At 32.0% G+C, this 27,569-nt stretch overlaps 1 protein-coding gene across 3 annotated transcripts; it reads left to right on the top strand.

The window, feature by feature from the left end:
- LOC137396296 (uncharacterized) lies at window positions 1-27,569 on the top strand. Of its 3 annotated transcripts, XM_068082503.1 has the most exons (12): window positions 1-26; window positions 4,083-4,152; window positions 7,020-7,163; window positions 8,833-8,967; window positions 10,071-10,238; window positions 10,618-10,750; window positions 11,041-11,143; window positions 20,730-20,825; window positions 24,370-24,487; window positions 25,868-26,020; window positions 26,359-26,526; window positions 26,919-27,569. In XM_068082503.1, exons 2-12 carry the CDS (start codon window positions 4,146-4,148, stop codon window positions 27,101-27,103), a joined length of 1,410 nt encoding a protein of 469 aa, XP_067938604.1. In that variant the 5' UTR covers window positions 1-26; window positions 4,083-4,145; the 3' UTR covers window positions 27,104-27,569. The 3 variants fall into 3 exon arrangements, with proteins under 3 accessions (XP_067938604.1, XP_067938603.1, XP_067938602.1); XM_068082502.1 differs by lacking the exon at window positions 1-26 and having other exon boundaries at window positions 3,929-4,152; window positions 7,029-7,163; XM_068082501.1 differs by lacking the exon at window positions 1-26 and having other exon boundaries at window positions 3,929-4,152.

Below are 27,569 nucleotides of genomic sequence, written 5' to 3'. Positions count from 1 at the left end.
TGAAATTCGATGGCCTCCACTAGTAGGTAAGTTCATTTTTGCTTTCTAATGGATTACTCCAAAAGTATTAAAAAAACTTTTATCTTTAAACCAGCTCAAATAATTTCGACACAATGATTCAATATGTAAATTTTTGAACCCACTCAAGAAATAAGCAAAACTGCTGTTTACATAGAATTAAATACCGAGCATATTCAACAAGGCGTTCGAAATCTAGCATATATTGACATTAGGTTTGTGTATTTTTAGCTAAAGATAATTTAATAAGCTTATATGCTAAGCCTCTGTGATCTGACAGTTAAGCTCTGCATAAGAGTGATAGTGTCTTCAGACACTCAACATTCTTGAGTGATTTAAAAACTTTAATCTTGAAAAACCTTACATAAATATTTGTCACGATTTTACTAAATATATCTCAAGTGAGTCTTGTTTTTGTTTCTTTTAAGTTGTTTTCAACTTGAAATTTCATTAATGATTGTTGACCATGAAGTCGTGTTACACAAAGATTAACCATGTAATTCCATTAAAGGCTGTAATGTCAATTAGTAAAATATATATTTTTTAACTTTTGCATGGAACTTTTTTAAACATTTTGGTGGTAGGGTTTTATGAGGTTCCCTTGATAAAGTAGATTGCTGTGAGTCACTTTAGGTTGATGGGGTAAAATAATTCAGTTTTTATTTCACTTTAGTCTCTGATACTTTCTAAAAGCAAAACTGGAGCTGGTTTAATATTATTTCTGCATACTTGATTTTAACTGCAGAAGCAAGTTTTCAAATTTTTCAAGAACTTGGTCCCAGAAATGCGAAAGGTGAAAAAACTGCAGATTGCAAAAAATATATATTGTGTGCAATCAACAGAATCTTTGACTAATATTAAAATTACTCTTGGTGCTTGCAATGTACATGTAGCTAATGCTTGTAATTAGTTAATGGTTTTTTGTTAATACAAAAGCCATTCAATAAATAAAGTGAACTTATTTATGAAGATGAGTTCTATTATGCAATATATATCAAAAGAAGACTAAGTTTTTCTTAAGTTTAATAATATCCACTGATGACTCACTTAATTTTCTTGAAGATTTATTTCTATGTGATCATTTTTTGAGGCCTTCAAGAATGACTGACCAATAAACATGCTCCAGATCTGAGCAAATATCAGCTATCAAACTTTTGGTAGCTGAAAGGCATAAGCTTTGTAAAATTTATGGGAATCTGGTGAATGTTTACGCAGAAAACAATTGCGGCCAGAAAAAATATCTCCAAATAAGCTAAATTGATTAGAAAAGGAAGAAAAATACTGATGATGGAAAGAGATCCAGTAGACCTGTTTATGTGGCCACTTCTAACATGGTTGAAGCAGTTAATGACTATGTTCATTCAGAGAGAGAAGGTAACAGTGGAAGATAGTCAATTATATTCCAGAATTTATATTTGATCTTACAAGATTATTCATGAAGGCCTGGCTTACTCTAAAGTCAGCAGTCACTGGATTTCCAAACAGCTGACCCAAGATGACTAACAAGACATGGCTGAGTTCTGTCAATAGAGCCTTTCTCAATATTAAAGAGAAGGTTATGAGTTCCTTAAAAGAATTGTCACTCGTGATGCGACCTGGATGAGACCCAGAATCAAGCATCAATCAATGCAGCAAAAACTTAGAAAATCTTCTTTTAAAAAAAAGTTTGATTCACAGTGTGCTCGCCATAAAGTTTTACTTGCTTACTGTTTTTGGAGACATGCAAGAGCATATCACTATAGCTTTTTTTAAGGCCCCACTGTCAACAGTACTATCTGCAGTGAACTTTCGATGTGGGTTAAAGATTCAAATACTAAGCATTGAGGTTTACAGTCATCAGGAGTCATATTTAATGAAAAATATCATGCCCCATAAAGCAGCCAAAGCCATAAAAATATTCAACCGATTTCAGTAGGAGTTGCTACCACATTTTTCAAACAGTTCTGATTCTGCACTAACTGACTTTAATCTGTTTGGGTCTGAAAAAAACCCACTTCAATATTGATAAGGAGGTTAAGATTGCAAAGAGCAACTTTTTTAAAGTCAGTCTAAAGTTTTTATGCTTAAGGCATATAATAACTAGTGTTTCAATGGGAAAATCTTGTCATTGTCATTGCATGGAGATTATGTTGAAATGCAAAATATGTAAGTTTTTATGTTTGATAAAACTTTTTACAAACCAATCCACCTTACTTATTAAATGACCTTCAAAGTTTGGCGGTTTACTTGTGCTGTAAAATAATTTTTACAATCATGTTGAGTATATTACTCTGATTTGCAATATTTAGTCTAGAACTAAAAAAGAAATTAGTAATTATTGAAAGCTTTATTGAAATTCTCTGGCCTGCAGCATAGGGTGACATATTGGGGATATAGAGTAAATCAGTAGTTGTTTTCTTTTTGTAAAACATACATGTATTTCATGGCATATGCAGCTGTTTTTCACCGGTCAAATATGCAAGACTGGCTCCTACATTTGTAGTGATTACCCGGTATAAACTGACAAACTAAATTTTAGAGTGGATGGTGAGGAATGCATAGGAGCTTTTAGAAGCACCAAAATAGCTTGATTAGGCATTTTATTTTATGCATGTTAATGGATGCGGACAGCCTACATACCACATTAAAGGGCTATCTGTTTTTTATAGGCAATTGGTTAACCAGTGTTTCTAGTAATCTCCTACTTAATTAGGTTTTATCTTCTTTTTAGGTAGCTGGAATGTAATAACTTAGTTGGTGCTTCTGTAAAGTTGTTATAAGAGTTGATGTGCCTAAAACAGCTTTCTGGTTTAAAAAGAACTTCGTTACGTAAGAAATTTTGGAATTTTGACACGTCACTGCTAATATTAACTCATCAGAATGAATGCATCACCACCGTTCAATCAATAAGTTGGTGTTGACCTGCTTATACTCATTTGATTTAATATGCTTCACAAAAATGGCTGCTCATAAACAAGTCAAAACTAATTCTCTATCTTAAATTATCAAATTAATGACACAAATGCCATCTTTCATAAAAAGACTGATTATTAACACTGTTTTGAAAAAAGTCTGGTCCGTCTTTTTCTTTTGAGCGTTTTAATTACAATCCAGTTTGGTCAATTTTACTCGAGAAACATCCAGACAGTCAAATCATCTAAAGCAGTTAACAAAAGCTCAAATAATAAAAAAGTAAATAAACCTTTCGATGAAATTTGCTAGAATTTTATGTGGCCACACATATTAATTTAATGCATAATACTGAAATGTAGTTAAAACAGCTCTAAAAAGATCTCCAGCAAGTAAATTTCCATTCTGCAAAAAGTTTGGCCTATTTTAATCTACTTGCTTATACAAATTCTATTTAATAAGAACAAAATGACAATGCTATAATATTAAAATTAATATATATTAATGTTAATATTATATTATGGCTATTATATATAGCTATAATATATTGTATGGCTATAATATTAATATTAATGCTTGACTAAAACCTTTTATTTCATATGTTTCATCAGGTAGTAAAGCACAATACTAGCTTTTCCTAATGAGATGCCAAAACTTCATATAAAAAGCAGCATATTCAAAAAAAATTGTTTTTTTATTTTATGGAAAGTTGTAGACTTTTATCTTGCTTCAGAAGAAAAAGGTAACGATAGTTTCAAACTCAAATAAATATTATTTCATAAATTGATCTATCAGTATTCAGAGTTACCAAAACGAGAAAAATCTGGAAAACATAAATAGGGTCTTAAGAAACAATCAATCTTTCTAATATTGACATACATACTTGTACCACATGTAATTACTAACCAATGAGACGCTTTCATTGCTGTTCATTGGCTTCTGATTTGTTAAATTCCTAACTTGCTTGATATAAGATTATATCCAACACAGCACAAGAAAGATTTAGTGTTCTTAGCGCACACGAACCGTTTCTCTGTGACATCAACATGTTTAATAGCCAATTATTCTTAGCTAGCAGGTACAGGTGGCTAGTTGCATGCACTGGTTTGATAACTAATATACTTAATTGCGGCTATGCATTCGCAACAATGGCAGTGTTGCCTCTCCATTTGCAGAGGCAGTATGGAGAAAGGACTCTCTCTGCCAATATTGGAACTGTACAAGCTGCATTATGCTTCATGGGAGGTAAGCCAGCTGAGATGTAAATATATTTCTTAATGATGATGAGGGTGATTTTTTAGAAGCTTTTAAAAAAGATATGGATTACCATTAATATTATATTTGAGTTCAATGTGATTATCGATAAGTAAATAAATTAGCATTGTCTATTTCGAATTGAAAATCTCATTTAGTATAAAATATTATTACTAAGTTTTGTTTAGGTTCAAGTGAGCTGGATAAATTGAGTTCAAGTTTATTTCGCTGTTTAAAATTTACTCTGTTAAAATTTATTAAAATGGCTAAGAAGCTAGCTTACAAGCACACGAAATTAGCGCTACCAAAAGTTAATCAAAGTTCTGTGGGCACACAGAGTTATTAGCATATTAAAGTAAAATATACATATATGTTTTTTAACTACATCTACATACATATAAGCCAACCAAAGTCAAAAGTTAATTTAAAATATGTAAAAAATGATTATGAAGTTATTAGATGTTCCTGATTAAAGTTAGTAAATTCTGAAGCAGAATATATATATTTGTCAATAGGATCAATAATATAAACTAGCCATTTATATTCCTGATGGAAAGTAAATACTTTTATGATTACTCAATATGTATTTGATTTAAGCAATGACATTATTATCTAGCTATGAGTACAGATATGTATATTATATATGTCTGCTGTCGACTAACTTCACCCTTTACACATTATATTCTTCATGAAAAGCAAATATTTGCGAAACGTAATATTCAATCAGTTGTCATGAGCTGTATGCCCATAGGAGAGTGACAAAGATATATATAGCTAACTCAGAATGTTGATCATATATTTACTTTACACTTGGCTGCTACAAAAATAGATTTTTCATTCTTATTTCTACGTAAGTATACTTGCATACAAACGGGAGAGAGGAAAATTTGATGAGAGGCACAGAAGTCACTTGCAGCCTTACTTATTTCACTGTGTATGAAATACAGAGAAAGGTTAAACAAATGGGTTTTGGCATGAACTTTCCATTTTTATTTGTCCTGTCATCAGATATGTAATCTTATGAACACTGTTATATATATCACCTAAACTATAATGTGATGTTCTACCTTTGATTATTAGTATGTTCAGTAGTGCAGCGATATTAGTGTACTAATCATAGGTAGTGTACACTACTTATGATTAATAGCATGTATACCATATAATCTATGTCGTGATGCTCTACCTATGGTTATTAGTATGCATATCATCTAAACTATAACATGTTACTTTATCTATGATTACTAGTATGCATATCATCTAAACTATAACATGATACTCTACCTATGATTACTAGTATGTATATCATCTAAGTTATAACATGATACTCTACCTATGGTTACTAGTATGTATATCATCTAAGTTATAACATGATACTCTACCTATGATTACTAGTATGTATATCATTTAAACTATAACATGATACTCTCCCTATGATTACTAGTATGTATGTCATCTAAACTATAACATGATACTCTACCTATGATTACTAGTATGTATATCATCTAAAATATAACCTGATACTCTACCTATGATTACTAGTATGTATATCATTTAAACTATAACATGATTACCTATGATTACTAGTATGTATATCATTTAAGTTATAGCATGATACTCTCCCTAGGATTACTAGTATGTATATCATCTAAGCTATAGCATGATACTCTCCTTATGATTACTGGTATATATATTATCTAAGCTATAACATGATACTCTACCTATGATTACTAGTATATATATCATTTAAGTTATAACATGATACTCTACCTATGATTACTAGTATGTATATCATCTAAAATATAACCTGATACTCTACCTATGATTACTAGTATGTATATCATTTAAACTATAACATGATTACCTATGATTACTAGTATGTATATCATTTAAGTTATAGCATGATACTCTCCCTAGGATTACTAGTATGTATATCATCTAAGCTATAGCATGATACTCTCCTTATGATTACTGGTATATATATTATCTAAGCTATAACATGATACTCTACCTATGATTACTAGTATATATATCATTTAAGTTATAACATGATACTCTACCTATGATTACTAGTATTTATATCATCTAAGCTATAACATAATACTCTACCTCTGATTACTAGTATGTATATAATCTAAGTTATAACATGATACTCTACCTATGATTACTAGTATGTATATCATCTAAACTATAACATGATACTCTACCTATGATTACTAGTATGTATATTATTTAAGTTATAGCATGATACTCTCCCTATGATTACGGGTATATATATTATCTAAGTTATAACATGATACTCTCCTAATGATTACGGGTATATATATATATATATATATATATATATATATATAAATTTGGTAAGAAATTTATTAAAATTTGACTAAGCAAAAAATTACTAAAAGTTTCGTATTACACAACATTATTAATACGAAACTTTTAGTAATTTTTTGCTTAGTCAAATTTTAATAAATTTCTTACCAAATTTATAGTAAGCTCTACTTTAGTATCGAGCACTTTATGCTGACTTTTAGCCTATACTTTATTGTATATATATATATATATATATATATATATATATATATATATATATATATATATATATATATATTATCTAAGCTGCACCATGATACTCTACTTAGTAAAAATAGTATATGTATAGTTTAGGCGACATCACAACTCTTTGTCTGTAGCTGACAGAATTTATAAGATGTAGCACCATTGAAGTACATGCACTGTATTGTTTGCATCATCTATAATAACACACAACTAACCAGATGATGCTTATCAGTACTTTGTAAAGTGCTTTATCTGACATTCTCACACAGAGCTGTCAGTTTAATCTGGTACATGTTTTTCAGTACTACCAGGGAATCTAATAAGACAAAAGATTGGAGAGAGACGGACTCAAGCTATTGCTGCTGTGTTCACTGTAGTAGGATTGACTTCTACCGCCTTCTCTAGAGAGCCATGGCAGGGCATGCTAGCAAGTGGTGTTCTATATGGTAAAATAGTTGTTCTATATTTGGTAATTATATCTTAATATTATTTTTAATTGTAAGGTCCTATCCTGTCAATGCTCTGTCTAGTCATAATTGTTAAACTAAATTAGTCTATTTTATTTAAAGTTGTTTTAAATATTTTCATATAAAATGTCTATGGTTAACAGAGCTCTAAACACACACTTGATTGCAACCATCGGGCTAATTTTTAGACTACATAAACTCGATAGATGCAGTGCACATTTGTTCATTATGGCCGGTTTTTTTAGACAGCTTCTTTCCAACTTGTGAAATGCTACCAACCTTTAGCAGCAGTGCTGGTTTGTTACTACTGCTATACATTGTTTATTCTTGTACCAAAACACTACATATGACTCACATAAACAAAAAACATTAGCTAAATTGAATGCTAAATATTCAGACAATTGAAATGTCACATTTTATTTCGAGTAAACTAGCTGCCGACAATTTTATGTTCATTAAATAGTTGCATGTCACAATAGCTGCAGTTATAACAAAATCAGATACAGTAAAACCTCTTTTTGAATGCTACCTTTATTTGAAAGCCACCTCTAATAAACCGCCTCTATAGAAACAGAGTTGGAAGGTACACCACCCTTTAATTAAACTCCCCTTTTAATTGTCAGTCACTTTGACGCTTTTTGATCTTTTCAAACCAATAATAGATTTTTTTGTTGTTGCTGTAGTGGCCGCCGTGATTTTAGTGATGATGTACCTAAAATAAGGATCATCACATTCATCAGAACTATACTCTTATTCAAAGTCTCTGAGGTCTACACCATATCAATTATTTTCAGATTCGTTCATAATGTGGTCTAAAATCTTACCTGAAGACTGTAAAATGTTTTGATGAACGATGAGACTACTCCTAAAGAGTATTCTTCTGAAAAGTATTCTCATGTACAATATAATTGCAGCCATTATTATGGCGTATTCTAACTTTACAACATTAAAATCGTCCCGAAACATTTTAAAGTGTTGTGTAGATTTTTTAATTCCAAATCTTTATGATTTTTTTTAAATTTTAAAAGCAACCCAATCGAAGTACTTAACAGCATCATATTTATATTTTATAACCAAAGTAGTTTCTTGTTTGATCTGATACTTCGATGTATATGAAAAACAGCTTAGAAGAAATGCTGAGGCAAACAACATTAATGTTGATTTGCTTAAAGGAGAGCATAAAATATAAGCTAAATTAGCATTTTTTCCTCGTGAAATAGTTAAATTTATTTTTCCAAAAATCTGATGAGCTAGTCAAAAAATACAACCTCCCCTTTTATTTAAACGTCACCTCTTATTAAATGCCACTATAAAACAAGTGTTAAAAAAGAGTGACATGGCGTCGAAATAGAGATTTTACTGTATTTGAACTAGATCCAACTTTTTAATCTTATCTATAGAATTCTAAATTTGTTGCATGTGTCGTATTATCCATTTTACTGATAACTTTTAAAAATGTTCATTAGAGGCTGGCCCAAAAATGATTAACAGAAACAAAACAATTTCAACAACTTATAAAATCAAATATTTGAAAAAGACCAAATGTTTCACAGTTTACATAATATTTTAATACTTTTCTTTTAAAGTACAAGCAAAGTTTTTTCAAGCTTAACTTACAATATTTAGAAAAAACGTTTTATTCTTTTAGGAACCGGTGCAGCTCTAAACCATGTCGTGTCTTACTCCATGAACAACATATATTTTCCTTCTCACCAACTTCCTCTCTCAATAGCCATGATGGTGAGCTTCAACATCGCTGAAATTGGATGGCCTCCAGTAGTAGGTTGGTTCATTTCTGCTTTTTTATAGATTCCTCCTGAAGTATTAGAAAAACTTTTATTTTTCAATCGGTCCAAATGGTTTCTACACAGTGATGCAATATGTAAATTTTTCTTGCAGTCTTGTTTGCTAACTTTTTCACTGGTTCAAGCATGCACCAGTTTTGTTAGCATACAGAAAGAAGTATAAATTAGATACTATTACAGCACAAATAATCCATTCCAGGAATGTTTGGGTGGTTGAGATTTCATGCTATAAACCAGTAAAATACATGTAAATTGCTTAATCCATCCAAAGGTCATTCCAAGGTTACCCCTTTGGCCATACATAAAATACTAAACCTAACTTTTTTAATTTATTGGTTGTACTATAACTGCAGTGTCATTGATTTGCATTGACAACTTTGAGCTTTTTTTATCCCTTTCATTCATGTTTTGTCTCTTTTTGAATTTTTCGAGTTAATTTCACAACAGACGAAAACCGGAAGTAGTTTGAAGTTTAGTAATCAGAGCAGTTTGTTTATTTTGTCTAGACAGCAAGGTCTACTCTGCAAAGGAAAATTATTAACACATAAGTTATACATCTACAATGAGTAGAACAAAAATTTATTTTACCGTAATAAGAGCAATGTCGATCTGTTTGTCTATTTGTTTTTAGAAAGGTTAGTTTAGCATACAATATAGCATTCGACGGTGCTCCAACTCGCGATATTCAGATTTGTAGACTGAGGGTATAATACCTGCACCAACCAATAGCCTTTAAGGCTTTTTGAACAAGTACACAGTTACATATTCCCTCTGTCTTGTCGAAACATGTGATAATTTATTATGATGAACTGGAATGTCATGAAACTTGTGTATATAATAGAAATAATGCTATACGTACGTCAATTTTTCTTACAAGTGCGACAAAAGAGAAATGAACATTTTAACAATAACTTTAGGTTAAATGAAGTTTTTATGTAGTATAAAGCAAATACTTTATACAGACTTTTCACATTATGTAGAATTAACATTATAGGAGGTATATGATATAGGAGCGTTTACTGTAGCCGCAGTTAAAAAACATAACAGCAAACAGATGATTTTAAACACAGTTTGGTTGTAGATTCAATGATGCAAAATCTTGACTTCAAAATGACATTCATCTCTCTCGGAGCTTTGAACACCCTCAACTTTGTGGCTGCACTTATTTACACTCCTGAGTATGCTAGTAACACAGATGTTACCAACCAGAATACTACGGACACACAAAAGAAAGAACTAAGTCTTAAAGGTCTGTCTGACTAAATTAGTTGTTTCATTGTTGTGAACACTACAAATGTCGTTCTCAGCTTGGCACTTATTTTTACGTAAGACTAAAGTATAGCATCGGAAGCGTTCATATTTAGTTTATTACAAGCAATGTACTAATGGTATTGTACAATTACAAAATATACAGGCAGTATTATTCATCTAATATAGCAATTTTTGTTGTAACCTCTTGCACTGTTTACATAATCAAATCTAGTAAAACGAACTTGTGTAAATGGAAGGTTTGCTAAACACTTGTAGGCCAAAAGGCAGGAACATACCATATCCAGGATGTTGGTAGAAATTTAGTGCATCATATAAAAAACTAAAGTGTTGAAAAGAGGTTTGCTAAACACTTGTAGGCCAAAAGGCAGGAATCTATCATCTCCAGAGGTTTGGAGGAAATATGTTGCATCATAAAAACAAAACTGATGAGCCTGAAGGAAAGATTTCGGATTACATATTTGAAGACAAGGAAATGAAAAAAGAACAAAGGTAATACATGTGTCACAAATATATCTATACACATACAGAACGTCATCATACAAACTGTTGTGTAAAATATGCCAGTAAAATCAGAGTAGAAAAAATTTCCTGAATAGTTGTAAAAATAAAGGTAAAAGATCAATTTAAGCATTCTTGTTACATATTTGCTTTTTTGATGAATGCATTCAGAATGTTGTTACAGGGTTGCTTTGAATGTGCTAGAGCTCTTTTCTTAGCTCTAACTAACAACAAATCTTAAGTTTGGTTTTGAGGTTTTAGCTACTTTACCTTTCTTTCAGTGAAAGAAAAGATACTGAATTGAGAGAGGTGATACGGATTGTACGACAGTCGAGCCGCATTTCACAAGTATTTCTTGTTGGTAGCTCAGACATTGGAATTGATGTAAGGAGCTACTTCAATTTTGCACTTTCGATATTCTTTTCTCATAATAGTTTAAAGACAGCCAAAATGGAGTCAACACTACGGTTAATGTTTTTCATCAAAACATGAACTGCACTGAAATGTCAAGTTATTGCACATAACAGTTTAGAACACTGTCTGAATTACGCATATTTGCCTATCAGCTACAATCATCAAACAAGAAGTTCAAAGTATGAAGTTATTGTACTTGTAATTGCATTGGTGCGGTTTGTCTTAAGCCATTTTCTACTTTTCTTTTCTTATGTGTTATCAATCAGTGTGTCATCAATCAGTCTCACTTGACGTATGTGTCTGTGATACACATTCAGAAAGCATAGATATAAAAACTCATTTTCTCAATTGCAGAGCTCATATTACCAGGCCAATGTTTTCATGGTAGATGTATATATGGCGAAATGAAATAAATGTGAAGTAAGCTCTAGTTGCAAAAAGAAAAACATTGTCTAAGTAACACATACATGTATATATTGTATTTTATATATAGTTATAGTATATATGTCCATATATATTGTCCATATATACATACATGTACATGTTAGGTGAATGCTCGGCATTGCATTAAAAAAGCACCTTATAAACAGTGGCAGGTAAGGTGGTGGCCATCGGCTAATATGAGTAAGCTAGTATCCATATTGCTAAACTTACCAATGAGAGCTGCTAAGGAATGTTTTGGGTTGCATAATTTAACCTAGATAATGACTCACATTAACCAACAAATTCATTGCATCATGTGTAGCCTAATGGATAAGCTTGCTAATTTGTTAATGAGAGGTTCCGAGATCAAACCTTCTCCGATATGAACTTTTCAATGCTAGATTTTAGTCCCTATAGCTGGACCAAGACTGAATGATAAACTTCGAGATCTTTATATGTACTATATGGACGCCCGGCATTGCCCATTTGTTAAAAATCAGCTTATAAACAATGAGAGTTGCCTAACACTTGCTATTAGCCTGGTACACTGCCAATGGATAATTTGAGGAAGCTTATTAATAAGAGCTACTGCTTCTCATGATGTTACGCCATCACTTTGAATCGTGATGGTAAGCTATTGCTATTTGCAATTTGAAAAAATTTGCTCCCATTTAGCGACATATATCGCCCACTGATCCCTCAAGCTGAAGTGACTGAATTGGTAAGGCATTGGACTGCTGATTCGGAGGGTCCAAGATTGAATCTTCTGCAATACAGTTTCTTTATTCTAAGAATTTAATAGTTATAGCCGGACACGCACAATGGCGTTGGATACACACACGACGAAGTTTGAGAAATATATATACAGTGAAACATGGATAACTCGCCCTCGGATATAGCGAACACATGGTTAACTTGAATGGATTTGCTTGGTCCGTTCCCACGCAATGATAAATGGCTCTATATAACTCGAGCTCAACACTGTTAATTTGAACTGTTTTTTGCCCAACGGCTACCGAAACGGTTGCTATCGCTTTAGAAAATCACTTTATTCCAAGCCATAGAGGTAAACCTCAACTTTTCGTAATTCATAAGCGTCGTTATTACCTCCATCGGCAAAATATTTTTGTCAACGACTGTTCTAAAGGTTTGGTGAAATTTGATTTATACTGCTATACGATGAATAGCACGGGCTAGCCGAGTCACGCACGCAAGGATTTTTGCCACGCACATATAAAACAAAAACAGCATGTTGTTTTTGTTTTGTATTTGCGTGGTGAAAATCCTTGAGTGCGTGACCCGGCTAGCCCGTGATGAATAGTTTTCCGACGTTGACTCCGTGTTGAATCAACGTCGGAATGTTGAATGTTTAAAACGTCTTAAAAATTGTTGTAATTAAACGTATACGTTGTCTTAGCTAAAAAAAACTATTCACCATTTGACCTAAACACAGAATACGTGTGTACATTCAACAAGTATCCATTCAAAAAGCGTGAGTGATATACAGTGTACCGTAAAACCTCGTAAAACTTCTAATTGAACTGCCTCGGAGTGTTGCTCTTAACGAATCCCAGGTAAAGTAAGGTAATCTTTGCATAAACTTCAAGAAAAATCGGCAAAATTGATCGTGGGTAAAACACTCAAAAGTTAAAGATGTATTTTCTTTTGAGCATTTCAGCAACGATCAAGTTCTGCCAATGTCGATCTAAAAACGTCCTGGCAATAACATCACCTCAAACAACAAACCAATCTCAAGTGATAGAAAAATCTCTATACTTTTTGATAAAAACGTTTTAAACTTTACATTAGAAGCATTTAATTTGAAACAAGCCATTTGTGCTTTTGATTTATATTATAGTTTGTATATGTGCATGTATCTACTAATAAATAAGTAAATACATGGACTTGTGACAGTGCTCTGATAACTTGAACGCTCTGATAATTCGAACACTTTTGCTCGGTCCCTTGAAGTTTGAGTTATCCGAGTTTCACTGTATATATTTCTCAAAGTTGGTCGTGTGTGTACCTGTTGTTGTTGTTTTGGTTGTCCAGCTATAGCTATTTATATATACAATGTATATGCTTCTCAAAGTATGTTCTATGTCGTATGTTGTGTGTCCTGTGTCGTGTGTCTGTATCCCGGCTATAGAAATAGCTATAGCGTATGCTGATTATTTCACCGATGGGGGCCATGTGTTACAACGCCCCTGTTAAGAAATGTTTTTTGGTAAGGTTCAATTAGCATATCTGGGTCGCTATTTTTTCTCGCGTGTACAAGTATTCTCTCACCTTTCGGTCAGGCAAAGTACGATATCTCATTTTTTAATTTGTACCACTACCGAGAGATAATAGTATCGTCGTATTCAAAGTTTTGATGGATATCTTCTGGTCGAACAGTAACTTTTTTTTGCCCTTCCACTGCCGTAAACGCATTTATGCGTTGTGTATGGTTGACTGCCCTAGACTTATTTTTGCGACTTTCCCAGCAGTCGCATAGTAACTTAATTTCATTATTTGTTGACAACATAACCACTGATCTTTAGGACTGTTATAGTATTGACAGTGTCATCTGAAGATTTCTTTATAAAATTAGCCTAAAATAATGAAGCGGTTTTAAATTTTCTTTGGGAATTTCCAACTTAAAAACAAACATTTTTTGGGTAAGTTTTGTAAGTACCTCCTGAGTTAGAAAACACATACCTGTAATTACTTATGTTGATGACATTATAACCAATTCACATTCAGATTTTTGTGATTACACAGATAATTAAAATTGCAGCACTGACTCTGATGGTGGTGAAGGTAATAGTTTTGTAAGTGCAAGGAACATTGTAGAGGATCCATCTAGCTTCATAGAAACCGTAGCTTCACATAGCTTTAGCAATGCACAAAGTATATATACATTGAATTTTTGGCATAGCACGATTTTTTAATATGTTACCAAAATAAAATATGTTGCGAAGGTGTTTGAGATAGACTTTGAAATTGAAAAAAATGGATACATATCATGAAGCAAAATTGGCAGTTTACGATAAAATGGCTGGAAGTAGACCGATAGCTAAATTTGCACATGGACGGTAGTGAAAGGGTTAAACACACACTTCTATGCAATAATTTTTTTTATTAATTCAACATATTCAAGATTTTTATTTTGTTTTCTCAGTTCGTTGTAATTGTATCATTACCAAATCCTCATTTATTGTAATCATAGCAAAACCGACCTAATTTAGCTATTACTTGCTAATTATTTCACATTCATATTTGAACCCTTTGATAGTTGTTTTATTTTTTGTAATTTATTTGACCTGCACAAAACATTTTTCTTGTGATATGAAGTTTGAAAGTTACATTAGTTTGACAAAATTTGAAAACCTCTGCAGTTGTTTTTATATTTTCTGTTAATTTATTTCAAATACACAAAACACTTTTCTCGTGATATGTAGTTTAAAAGTTAGAATGGCAATTGTTGTTATATGTTAAATACAGTTCAATTTGCTGTCCAAAGACTTGTTTATTACCCGGGCAACACCGAGTGGTACAGTTAGTCTATAGATATATATATATATATATATAAAATAGTAAAAGTATAACTTCCCTCTATAAGCTAAACATTTTATTACTAATAGTTTCATGTGATACAATAAGTATCACACTCTTCAGATAAAATGTCTAAAATGTATCTCATACACCAGTAATATGCTGTTATAGAGAGTTAGATAAGCTGATAATTGGGTGGGAGTATAGAAGCCAGAAAATAATTAAGTGATACAATTGCCTAGCGAGAACTTAAATAAATGTCTGCATGATTACAATAGCTCGTTTACATTCATTAAGAGTACCTCATGATCATCTGTAAATAGTAAATAATTTTTCCCATAAGCATAAGTTGCACTTGTTGGAAATAGCATTGTATGCTTTAGCATGGCATAGAGTTTTCCATGATATTGTGTAGTTGGTATTATTGTCCTTTAGCGACCATATGTATTTGCTTAATTCAGGAGAGTTTTCTTATATGGGTGTTTAAAAGAAGATTTATGGTTTGTGAATCACGTCTTAGAAGTGTTCTCTGTTAGTCCAATGTATGTTTGGTCAGGTGAATCGGTGTTGGTTTTCACAGTACCCTGGTATATTAATGATGTTTTCATGCATTCTCTATTTATCGGGCACTCTTCTCTTTTTCTACAGTTGCATATGCTGTCTTCATTTGTGGTCTTGGTAGTCAGTATAGTCTTGTTGTGAGCGTTGATGAACTCTCTTATATTGTTCCTACAGCTGTAGTTAAATTTGATAGTGTTGCTGTTGCATATTTTATGTAGTGGGTGCCTTGTTGTAAATTCCTTTTTGACTAGTTTGATGAGGGTTAACCATTGTTAGTAGAAACATTATTGTTGGAAGGTAGGTTGTACCATGCAATCGTCCTGCTTCGTTTGCGTTGTCTGGTTTCAGATGTTGATTGCTGTCGTTGATATTTTAGTTGGTGGTTATATCCACTCTTAGTTCGTGCTTCTCGGTAGATATTTGCTGTTTTATTGAAGCACTCAGCATCAGATAAAATTGTAGAGAGCCTCTTATTCATACTTGCTGGGATGTTTCTGATTATGCCAGGTAGGTGGTTGGACTCTTTATGGACATACACTGGTCTTTTATTAGGTTTGATGTATGGCATGTGTTTACCATTGTCTAGGTTGAGGGTAACATCAAAGAAGTTTACAATATTTGTATTGACATTGATGGTAATCTTTAGTCCATATGAGCTGAATACAGCACAGAGATCTTTTTTCATCCATTTTCCATTGCATGCTGAATCTTCTACTATGCCTAGCTCATAATTTCTGTACAATCCAAAGTGGTTACCATACTTTGTTGTGATCTGGTGAAGTAGAAATTTACCGACCAGCTCACAAGTTTCGGCACCGTCAAAACCTCCCATTGTTACGTCAAATAGTTCATCAGCTGATGTTTTTTTCCCAGTATTCTCCTTCACTACATAGGATTGATCTTTTGGAGTGTGTGATGATGTTTCTCTTTTGCTCAGTAATGTTAGTAAACTTAGTGGCAAATTCTAGTGCAACTTCTAGCAATTTCATATTTTTTGAAAGATAAAACTCAACCATGTCAAACTCAATGTTCATTCATTGAGTTTTGTCAAACTCAATGCTCATTCATTGAGTGACCTGTTTGAGTTTTATCTTTCAATAAATATGAAATTGCTAGAAGTTGCACTAGAATTTGCCACTAAGTTTACTAACATCACTGAGGAAAAGAGAAACATCATCACACACTCCAAAAGATCAATCCTATGTAGTGAAGGAGAATACTGGGAAAACACATCAGCTGATGAACTATTTGACGTAACAATGGCAAGTTTTGACGGTGCCGAAACTTGTGAGCAGGTCGGTACATTTCTACTTTACCAGGTCACAACAAAGTATGGTAACAACCTCGGATCGTACAGAGATGATGGGCTAGGCATAGTAGAAGGTTCAGCAAACAATGCAGAATCGATGAAAAAAGACCTCTGTGCTGTATTCAGCTCATATGGACTAAATATTACCATCAATGTTAATAAAAGAGTTGTAAACTTCTTTGATGTCCCCCTCAACCTAGACAATGGTAAACACATGCCATACATCAAACCTAATAAAAGACCAGTGTATGTCCATAAAGAGCCCAACCATCTACTTGGCATAATCGGAAACATCTCAACAAGTATAAATAAGAGGCTCTCTACAATATCATCCGATGCTGAGTGCTTCAATAAAACAGCAAATATCTACCGAGAAGCACGAACTAAGAGTGGATAAAACCACCTACTAAAATATCAACGACAGCAATCAACATCTCAAACCAGACAACGCAAATGAAGCAGGACGATTGCATGGTACAACCCACCTTCCAACAATAATGTTTCTACTAACATTGGTAAACTCCTCATCAAACTAGTCAAGAAGGAATTTACAACAAGGCACCCACTACATAAAATATGCAACAGCACCACTATCAAATTTAACTACAGCTGTAGGAACAATATAAGAGAGTTCATCAACGCTCACAACAAGACTATACTGACTACCAAGACCACAAATGAAGACAGCATATGCAACTGTAGAAAAAGAGAAGAGTGCCCGATAAATAGAGAACGCATGAAAACATCATTACTATACTAGGCTACTGTGAAAACCAACGCCGATTTATCAGACCAAACATACATTGGGCTAACAGAGAATACTTTTAAGACGCAATTCACAAACCATGAAGCTTCTTTTAACCACCCATCTAAGAGAAACTCTACTGAATTAAGCAAATACATATGGTCCCTAACGGACAATAATACCAACTACACAATATCATGGAAAACTCTACATCATGCTAAAGCATACAACATTATCTCCAACAAGTGCAACTTACGCTTATGGAAAAAATTCTCTATTATGTACAGACCATCACTAGACACTCTTAATAAACGTAACGAGCTATTGTCATCATACAGACATTCATTTAAGCTCTTGCTACGCAATTGTATTACTTAACTATTTGGCTTTTGGTTTCTATACTCCACCCAATTATCAGCTTATCTAACTCTGTATAACAGCATATTACTGGTGTATGAGAATCATTTTAGACATTTTATCTGAAAATAGTGATACTCATTGTATCACATAAAACTACTAGTAATAAAATGTTTAACTTATAGAGTGAAGTTCCACTTATACATATTTTATAATTTAACTTTCAATTATCATTGAGCACCCTGTAACGAATTGTGCGGCATCCACTTTATATATATGCATATATATATATATATATATATATATATATGTATAAATGTATATATATGTACATATATATATATAAATATATATGTATATATATACCAATACATAAATATATATGTATATATATAAATATATATATACGTACGACACGCGCAACGGCGTCAGCTACACACAGGACAATTTGAGATATTTATATATATAATATCAATATATATTTATATATAATACATATTATATTTAAATTATAAATATATTATATATATATGCATAATATATATAGTATATATATTATATATTATTTACACATTATAAATATGTATACATTATATGCAATATATAATACATATTATATGTCTATAATATATATATATTATATATTTATTTATATGTTTTCTATATATTATACATATGGCAATGCCGAATGCATGGTGTTGCCCAGGTAATAAAAAGTAATGTTATAGAAAATTTATTTACAACATAAAACAACAATTACCATTTTAACTTTCAAACTTCATAGCATGAAAAAGGTGTTTTGTGAAGTTCAAACAATGTAAGAAAAAATAAAACAGCGGTAAAAGTTTTTAAACCTTTTCAAACACCTGTAACTTTTAAAGTTTATATAATGAAAAAAGTGTTTTTCTTTAACATATTAGGAAAAAAGATAAAACAACTTTAAAGGTGTTCAAAGATAACTGTAGATTAATTAGCAAGTAATGGCTAAATATAGTCTGCTTTACTGCAACTACAGTGAAAAATTATTTGGTATTCAATTACATGATTTAAATTCATTTTAGTGCTGTAGCAGAGATTTTGTATAGTGATTAAGAAACTTTTAGTAATTATTTACAGCAAACGACTCTTAGTAAAAATCAACAAAAGTTTACATACGTAGTGTACATATTAATTATTAGTAGCAGAACAGCATGTTAACTTTAGTAACTATGATACCTATAGTAACTTTAGTGTATTTAGTGGTTATGACTTGCAAAAAAGTGTAACATTACAATGTACTGTGTGCAGTACGTAACGTAGGGACTGCTTACCTTTGATTTAGATGTATAATATAACATAAGCATTGAATTTAACTTAAATGAATTTAGCTTACAAAACACATGCTCGAAGCTAAGTTTTAGTATATATTCCGCTAAACTAAACTTCAACTTTCAACTACAGTTTTATTGCTAATCCATTTTCGAGTTTGTTTTCACTATAACTTATAACAAATAACACTGAACTGAAAGTGCGAGCAATGTATATCTCTTTCAAATGTTGTAAGAGGAATATTGGCAAATAGCATAGTGACATTTTTTTCCATTTTTTGGTAGTCAGTACACCAACTACCAAATTTTCATTTTGAGAGAAATTTTTGTTGATACCGTATTGTGGAAGACATTTTCACCTAAGGACAAAAAAGTGTTGCATTTCGTAAAGTAAAGAAAAAAATCTTGCAATGGGGGTTTTGTAACCTGTAAAGGCACTGTATTACTTAATAATTTAGTGTGTTCAATCGCCATAAAAACAGAATGGTAACGGTGCATCTTAGGTCGGTACAACGCGCCAACAACCCATGTGCAACAGACATACAAGGCACTTGCAACGCACAAACTTTGTGGATACAATGTCAACACAAGTAATTAACAACACATGCGCCACAACGTGACACTGTTAACACATTATTATAATTATTAATATTAATGTGTAATAATAATAATAGTAGTAATAATATTATACTATTATTCAGTATTCTATTTATATTTATAGTCCAGTACTAAAACAAGTCTAAAGCATTACACAAAGTATTTAATTTATTTTCTATTGACCATTGTATTTGTGTTGTGATGATAGTGTATGCGCGTTGTATCCTCAATGTTTGTGCCTTGCAAGTGCCTTGTATGTCCATTGTGCATGCGTTGCATGCACATTGTACCGACCTAAGATGCATTGTTACCAACAAAACAGGTAAGAACAGTACGGGCCTTGTGGTTATGAAGCACTTGATAAAAAAATTTTGTCGCAATCTTCGTCAGTTTAAGTAGAGTACGAAGCGCATTTTTATTCTTAGATTTAAATCAAACTATAGCCTTAGAACTATAACCGTGCAGCCACAGAATTGCGATGGCGACGACGACCCACCCTAAGATTTATGTAGATATATATGTATATACATGTTTATAAGTATATGTATATATAATTTTTGTATTCTTCTACTAGATTTCACACATATATTGGTTATAAAAGAAGTCAGTAGATCCAACAGTAATCAATAGTTAATCAATGCTATTAATAAAGTTTAAAAGTGGCAAATGTGCAAAAGTCGGTTTTCAGTCGGTGTTTGTTCAATAATAATAATTTTGTAGGAAGACGACCTTGAGAAAAAATTTAATGAGGAGACAAAATCTACGAAGAGTTCAAAAACTGACAACTCTCTGCTGCCTATTTTTAAAACTAAAGGAGTAAGTGAAGCAAGCTTTTAAATAACTACTTTTATATATCAGAAGTCTGTATTTAGGGATCTGAAAAGTTATTAGAGATTTTTAATTGTTCTTTTTGTTTATTTCAATGAAGGTGTAAATAGAGGGCAAGTACTGTGCACTAAAATAGTGTCAGTTGAAAAAGCCAATTATATTAGCTGCTATTCATGCAACATGTTAGATTTGTTGTAAAGGACAAACCCATATTCTACATCTTGTTTAACAAAGCACAGAGTTTTGATGTTTTATGATTGGTTAAAGGCTAAAAACTGTCAATAAATCGCATTGAGGCTTTACTTGGAAGTTAAAACAACAGATTTTCATCCAGAGAAAAAAGACCTCCATCAGAATTTACTCAGGCCATTGCCATATTATATGAATGTAAGTTAAACTGGTAGCTCAATGGTTGCTGTTAAAATTGATAAGGGAACCTTGTATTTATTTTAAAAGATTTGCAAAACACAAGCAAATGTAAAAAGTTACCTGAATTTTGTACCAGTCTGCTATAAAAGTTGAAGTTAAATTTTTAAGCTGCATTGCAGTGATTTGAAAAAAAATGAACAGTTTTTCATGCCAAAGCTTTAGGAAAAAACATTTGTTTGAGGTAAAACCAGATTTGTGTATAAAGTAAAAACATAAATGTGTGACTACTTTTTTTCGATTAATGTCTTGTTCCTTTTATCTTTTTTGAAATAGGTTATTTAAATGAGCTCAAAAAATATGAACTTCCAAAGATTGATCAAACTCAACTAAAAGAAGATGATTCATATAGACTTTTTAAAGATGCATGAGTATCATTCTAGAAAAATACGATGGTTTATTAGTTTTAAAAAAACTACAGTTTTAATGTTATGCTAGTGCATTATAGACAGCATACAAATACTATACATAATGCTACCGTAATATTAGAAACTGAAACAGGATTTTCGAAAATCATTTAGAACTGCGAGTCAACCTGATTAATCTCCATGGAAAGAATTATGAAGTCATAATGTGCTGCAAAAAAGCTTTATCTTTAAGTTTGTCACTTAAAACCTCACAAAGTCAGGGTAACAGTACATAGTCAGTCATTGGTGTAGGTTTCAGGTAGCTCAGTTTCCATGAGACAGCGCTTCTAGAATGCTAGTTGTCAAAAGTGTAAACATGCTGCAATCATTATGCTAGGTTTTTGTACCACTCATCTCACTTTACTTGTCAACAACATACGAAATTTTGACAGAATACATTTTGACAGAATCAGGTTAGGAATTTTGGTTGACTGCTGAGCCGCAACGCTCAGGAAAATTCCTCTTGTTCAGGTAAAGAATGTTAAGGTAGCCTGACTGGAATGACCTAAATATCAATAGCAACTCTGTATGTGCAGGTGTGAATGAATTAATTACTAACTTAACACGTCTCTTTATATTAGGTTTTATATTGTGGTTGGATATAAATATAGATAATACTTGATACTCGTATAAATGGCATGTATGTTTATCCATAGGCCTACTTCGTCTAAACTAAGCTCCCTAAACCCTACAAGCGCTATATATTCTTGATCAACAAGCCTAGGAAAATATTCTAACTCAAAGAAATTGTAGATTATTCTTGTGAAATTTACCAAAAAATTCTTTCAATGAACAAAGCATTATTTTTAGTTAAAAAATGATCAGAAAAAAACTTATGGCCAAGTTGTTTCCAAATATTTCAGGTCGAATATAACTCAGTGAAAAGGTTGTTTTCAAGAATCATGCTATTAACTCAGCCAATTGCAAAAACTCTTTTACAAACTGCTTTGTGAACACAGGAGCTACTAATCTATTAAAAAAAGTTGATGATCTAACGGAAATTGGTAACTCTCCAATAAAAATCTTAAATTGCCATTGGCCTGCGAAGTTGCTTCCTCAAAATCTCATTTTGAGCAATGAATCTCCAGTTATTTTTTGTAGAAACTTTGCGATCAAACTCGATTAGTCATTAGACAGATGGTAGCCTATGTTTTAAAGGTCATCATTTTGGCATCATTTGAATTTAAGAGTCTTAAGTTTTCACTCAAACTGAACTTTGCAATATCTGTGAATAAGAGACAAGGAGAAACACTAAAAGTCTTTAGACTGAAACTTACAGAGACTGTGTTCTCTCATGGTCAACTTTATTTAGACTGTTCAAGTGTTAGCAATCTTAAATGTTGTACACTTTGTATCAAGAAGCATGCCAGAAATAGTGTTTCAAAAATCTGTCCAAGAAAGCCTTTTATAAGATCACATTTCAGTTATCTAATTATCATTACCATGTAGTCCTATCATAAATCGCATTCATATTTACTTTCATATAAAACAAAAATATCGTTACAACATATGCGTTTGGTTATATTTTATAAATATCTTCCACTACTCGAGCAATGGAAGATACCTGCTCTAGTTTAACATCTGGTGCAACAAGACATTGTGCTATAAACAAAACATAGCCATTTTCAGCAACCGAAATCATTCATGAATTATTAGCTGCTAGTTCAACTTAGCAATCTATCATTTAAAGTTTAATTTTTTCATTACATTTTTATTTTAGACTAATTTCATATTGCATTTATAGTGAATTGCATAATTAAAACCAACTATATATTTACAATATTAATAGAATTTTTCCTAAGTGTGCTTAGCGCCCTCTTTATAATTTTAAGCAGCTAACTATATGTATCATAAAAAACAAGTGTAATACAATTTTAGGCCAACTGAAAAGATTTCTGTCAATTTGATTATTTATCATAAAACTTTTTATACAAAAACTTGACTTGAAAATTTTACAATGTGTTAGCAATAATAGTTTGTTACTTTTGTAATTTATGTGAAGCATTCAAATTTTTGTCTTCTGGCCTCCAATATGGTAAGTTCAGATGCTGCCAAGCTTCACATGCAATAAGTTTTTACAGCATTTGCATTTATATTAAAAAATTAGCAACGATGGTCTCAATTTTCAATTTCTTAGGATTGTTAAAACTAATAAATTGAAAACCAAACAAAAAGGAGCGCAAATTCTTGTTTAAAGGAAAATTACCATCAACCAAAATAAATGAGTCAGTTCATATTGATTACAGTAAATGTGTAAACTTTTACTAGTTTCACACCTTAAGGCTGAGCCTGTCCAACTGATAAATGCATTTTTTTCTAGCTTGATATGCAACTAATCATAACAATTTCGCTAAAATATCTTGGATTCAGTTAGTTTAATAAATTTGCCCAAGCTACCGATACGGTCCGTATTGATCAACAAGAAGGGCTCCTAAATACTTTTCTGCTTTGAAGCAATTCTCCTTTTAAGCCCCTGGGAAACACTCTAATTTAAATTGCTCTAAATAATCATTGTTGATATAACTGTGAAAAACTCATTTAAAAGGTACACAAATATTTTGAGTCAGGCTCCAAATAAATCACAAACATTAAGTAAAGATAAAACTGAGTACATCTGCCACCTGTACACCTGCTTCTGTGTTTCCTGCACACCGGGCTCAGGTGTACTAGTGATCAAATCTCTTGATAATCAATTGCAGATGCTCACCTACCTGCTTGTTGCTCTGCTAACCACTGGAGGATTTGCTTGTTTTTGTGCAATTCTTGGCGACTACACTTACCACAATCTTGGATTTACTTTGACAGAGTTTAGCTTTGGTAAGCAAACATAAAATATGATTTTCAACTGACCAACTGCAATATAGCCTTCCAAACATTTTATGCTAAGTAATTTATGCTGTACATGCAAGTGTCACAAAACATGGTTGTTTTATGTCTCTTATTGGTTAACCTTATAGCAGCTGTAAGAAGGCCATAAATTGGATTTGTTGCCATAATGTAAACTCAGTCAATTTAGCTTCTGTCATACTGACTAGCGGTTACTTTGGTCACATTCTTCATAATTTTCTCAGGCCAGATCTGATCTCTCAAGCTAATTAGTTTCTATAAATATGTTGTTATTCAACTGAAAAGATTCAAAAAGAAAATTTTATAAATACTTCTAAATTTGTTTTCAAAGAGATTAGTGAGACCACCAAGGATACATAACAGAATACTGAAATAAATAAGTATTTGGTTGAAACTGCTAGAATGGAGCTTAGGAGGGTCATTATTATAACTAACCAATGCACACAGAGAGGTCAGTAGTATATACAGTTATGTTAGGTGGTTGAAGGGGGTTTATATGTTTGGTAAAAACTGTTTACCTATAAACTTTATTTCAAATTTTGATACCAGTATTTGTTAACATCCACAAATCTCATCTCTGTTAAAATCCATAAATACGTTGTTATTCTTTACTAGTCGTCATATAGCTTTCTTTTAGTTCCCTTAACTTAAGACTATATACTGCATGCCTAATCTTAAATATATTAATATATTTGACATCTAAGTTTTAGTATCTTAAAAGGTCTTCACCCTTTTCAACTCTGAAGGATTCTTGTTACTCGTTTTATTCAAGTTTTATTTTATTTGATTTCTCTTTACACTTTCTTTACAATTACAATGCTAGTAATACTTGCTGAGGCTAATTATGATATGATTAATGATAGTTAAACTGTTAAATTGTCAAATTGTTAAATTGTTTTAGTCATAACTTATTCGTGGTAATCTGTGGTCAAAATTCACAATCAGTAATATGTGGTCGTAATTGTCACACTATAGTATATAGTCATTGATACACTTTAGTCTGTTCTCATAATTTATACACTGTAGTTGGTAGTCATAATTGGTACATGGTAGTCTGTGGACATAGTTGATACAATGTAGTCTGTGGTCACAGTTTGTAACCTGTAGCCATAAAAGCTGTGTAGCCTATAAATAAAGAAAATGTACCATCAGCATTGCCAATTTTTCTGACACAGCTTTTAGGCTTTGCTATCAAGGAAAACCGAAATGATCCACGAGACATGAAAACCATGGGTGATATTTGATAAGCAAAGTTTATAGCAAGACTGACCACAAGAATTGTACATGTTACCAGCAAGCATATTTATAGACTTGCTAGGTTAACGAGTTGCCTATTGTTATACTTGTCAGGAATTATTCTCAAAGGAGTAGCACAGCTGATAGTAACCATTGGACTCACCCTTCTCACCAACTACTTCCTGGTCAGCTCATCTGTCATATACTGTGTGGGACAGATGGGAATGCTCTCAGCAGTTGGGCTTATGCTTGTAAAGCCCTCAACAGGTTAATAGGCTTAAAGCTACTTTTAGAGTATTTATACTGATTTGTTCAAGAAAATTAATAAACTTTAGCGGCATGCTTTAAAAAAGCCTGTGTTCAAAGTCAATTGAGTTAGTTTTATGGTACAAAATATATAAAGTTAAAAATAAGAAAACAATATGAGTTATTTTCTAATGAATAATTTAGTTGCCTTACTAATATTAGTATCTATACAATCCTGACCTTTTTAAATGCACAGGGTATGAGTAGTTGTTAACAGTTGATAAGTAAACATATTTATAGTATGTTTGTAGATTAATTTCAAGTCTAATGAATGTATATTTCTGTATATTCTTTTTTAGAGGTTTTTTATGTAATCATGTTAATATGTGGGATATTCAAAGGACTGCAGTTGTCTTCCTTTTTTGGAGTCTGTCTTGAGCTGACATCACCAGAGCAGTCCATTACTGCCTACTCTATAGAGTTATTCTTTGATGGAATTGGAGCCTTGACCCTTCCCTATCTTGCTAGTATGTAACTTCTGATCTAATGTTATTGATAAATTTTATCTGTTTTGTTAAATCGTTCAAGGTAACTTAATTTACCTTTTCACGCTATGGTGAATTTAGCTTGGATAGAGTTCGCAAAACTATTGACTGCAAAATTACTCTAAAAACTTTTATCCCACTGGTCTATTTTAATGACAGCTAATTTATACATAAAACACAAAATGCTAGATTTTACAATTAAAATTACCACATTTTCATAGATGGTTATAACTTACAATGGTACAACTTACAACTATGAAACGGTTATAAGTTACAGCATCTAAAACCTATTTAAATGTAAAAAAGTTATTCGATGTAGTCTGTTGTTCTTTTGACTATGCTATTCACTACATAAACATACAATTCTGTTACAGTTGAAGCTCAAGTAAATTGGAACATAAATGCTGGTCTCTATTTGTCAATGGGAATATTTGGACTAGGGATTGTCTTCATGGTTCACCTCATCTGTACACGACTCACATCTGCTAAGGTTTACAAGCCAGACACTGCCAAAGATGTCATTAGGTCTACTAGTATTGATTGGTTAAACAAGACGTAAAAGGCTGAGAATTCTAACATTTTACTCTATTAAATAGCTACTGTAACTCACTCTTATATGACATGTCATGTTTTTACTTTAGTTAAGGTTTGTTAAGTGAGTATAGAAAGTTTTCTATTGCTAAATAATACTTAACAAAGTTTCTCCATTTTTCATGCTACATGTATATATTCTGTGTCAGTAAATTAGCCATTAGTTACAACCTGATGTTTGGAAAGAATTCTGGTATTTCTGATGAAAGTAAAAGGAATATTAACATTTACTTCATTGGCTTTTCTAAAGCTGATATAAAGCTTCATTACAATGATTATGGATATTGAAATAAATGGTTATACAACACTCTCAGCTAGTCTCTCCAGCATTATGTTATAAGTTAGCTGAACTATTTTAAGCTCCATATTACTATAAAACTGATATTCATAATTTTTGAGCTTATGAAATGTTTGAATAAAGGCTGAAACATGAA

This window comes from Watersipora subatra, chromosome 5 (assembly GCF_963576615.1).
Source record: "Watersipora subatra chromosome 5, tzWatSuba1.1, whole genome shotgun sequence".
NCBI classification, from domain to species: domain Eukaryota; kingdom Metazoa; phylum Bryozoa; class Gymnolaemata; order Cheilostomatida; family Watersiporidae; genus Watersipora; species Watersipora subatra.
The sequence above is the reverse complement of the archived record's forward strand: the minus strand, read 5'-3'. Positions and strand labels throughout refer to the sequence as shown.

Coding starts and splice junctions, on each gene's coding strand:
- LOC137396296 (XM_068082501.1), top strand. CDS start 3,954: ATGTTTAATAGCCAATTATTCTTAGCTAGCAGGTACAGGTGGCTAGTT. Junction 4,153..7,019: donor TGCATTATGCTTCATGGGAG/GTAAGCCAGCTG, acceptor CATGTTTTTCAG/TACTACCAGGGAATCTAATA. Junction 8,968..10,070: donor TGGATGGCCTCCAGTAGTAG/GTTGGTTCATTT, acceptor GTTTGGTTGTAG/ATTCAATGATGCAAAATCTT.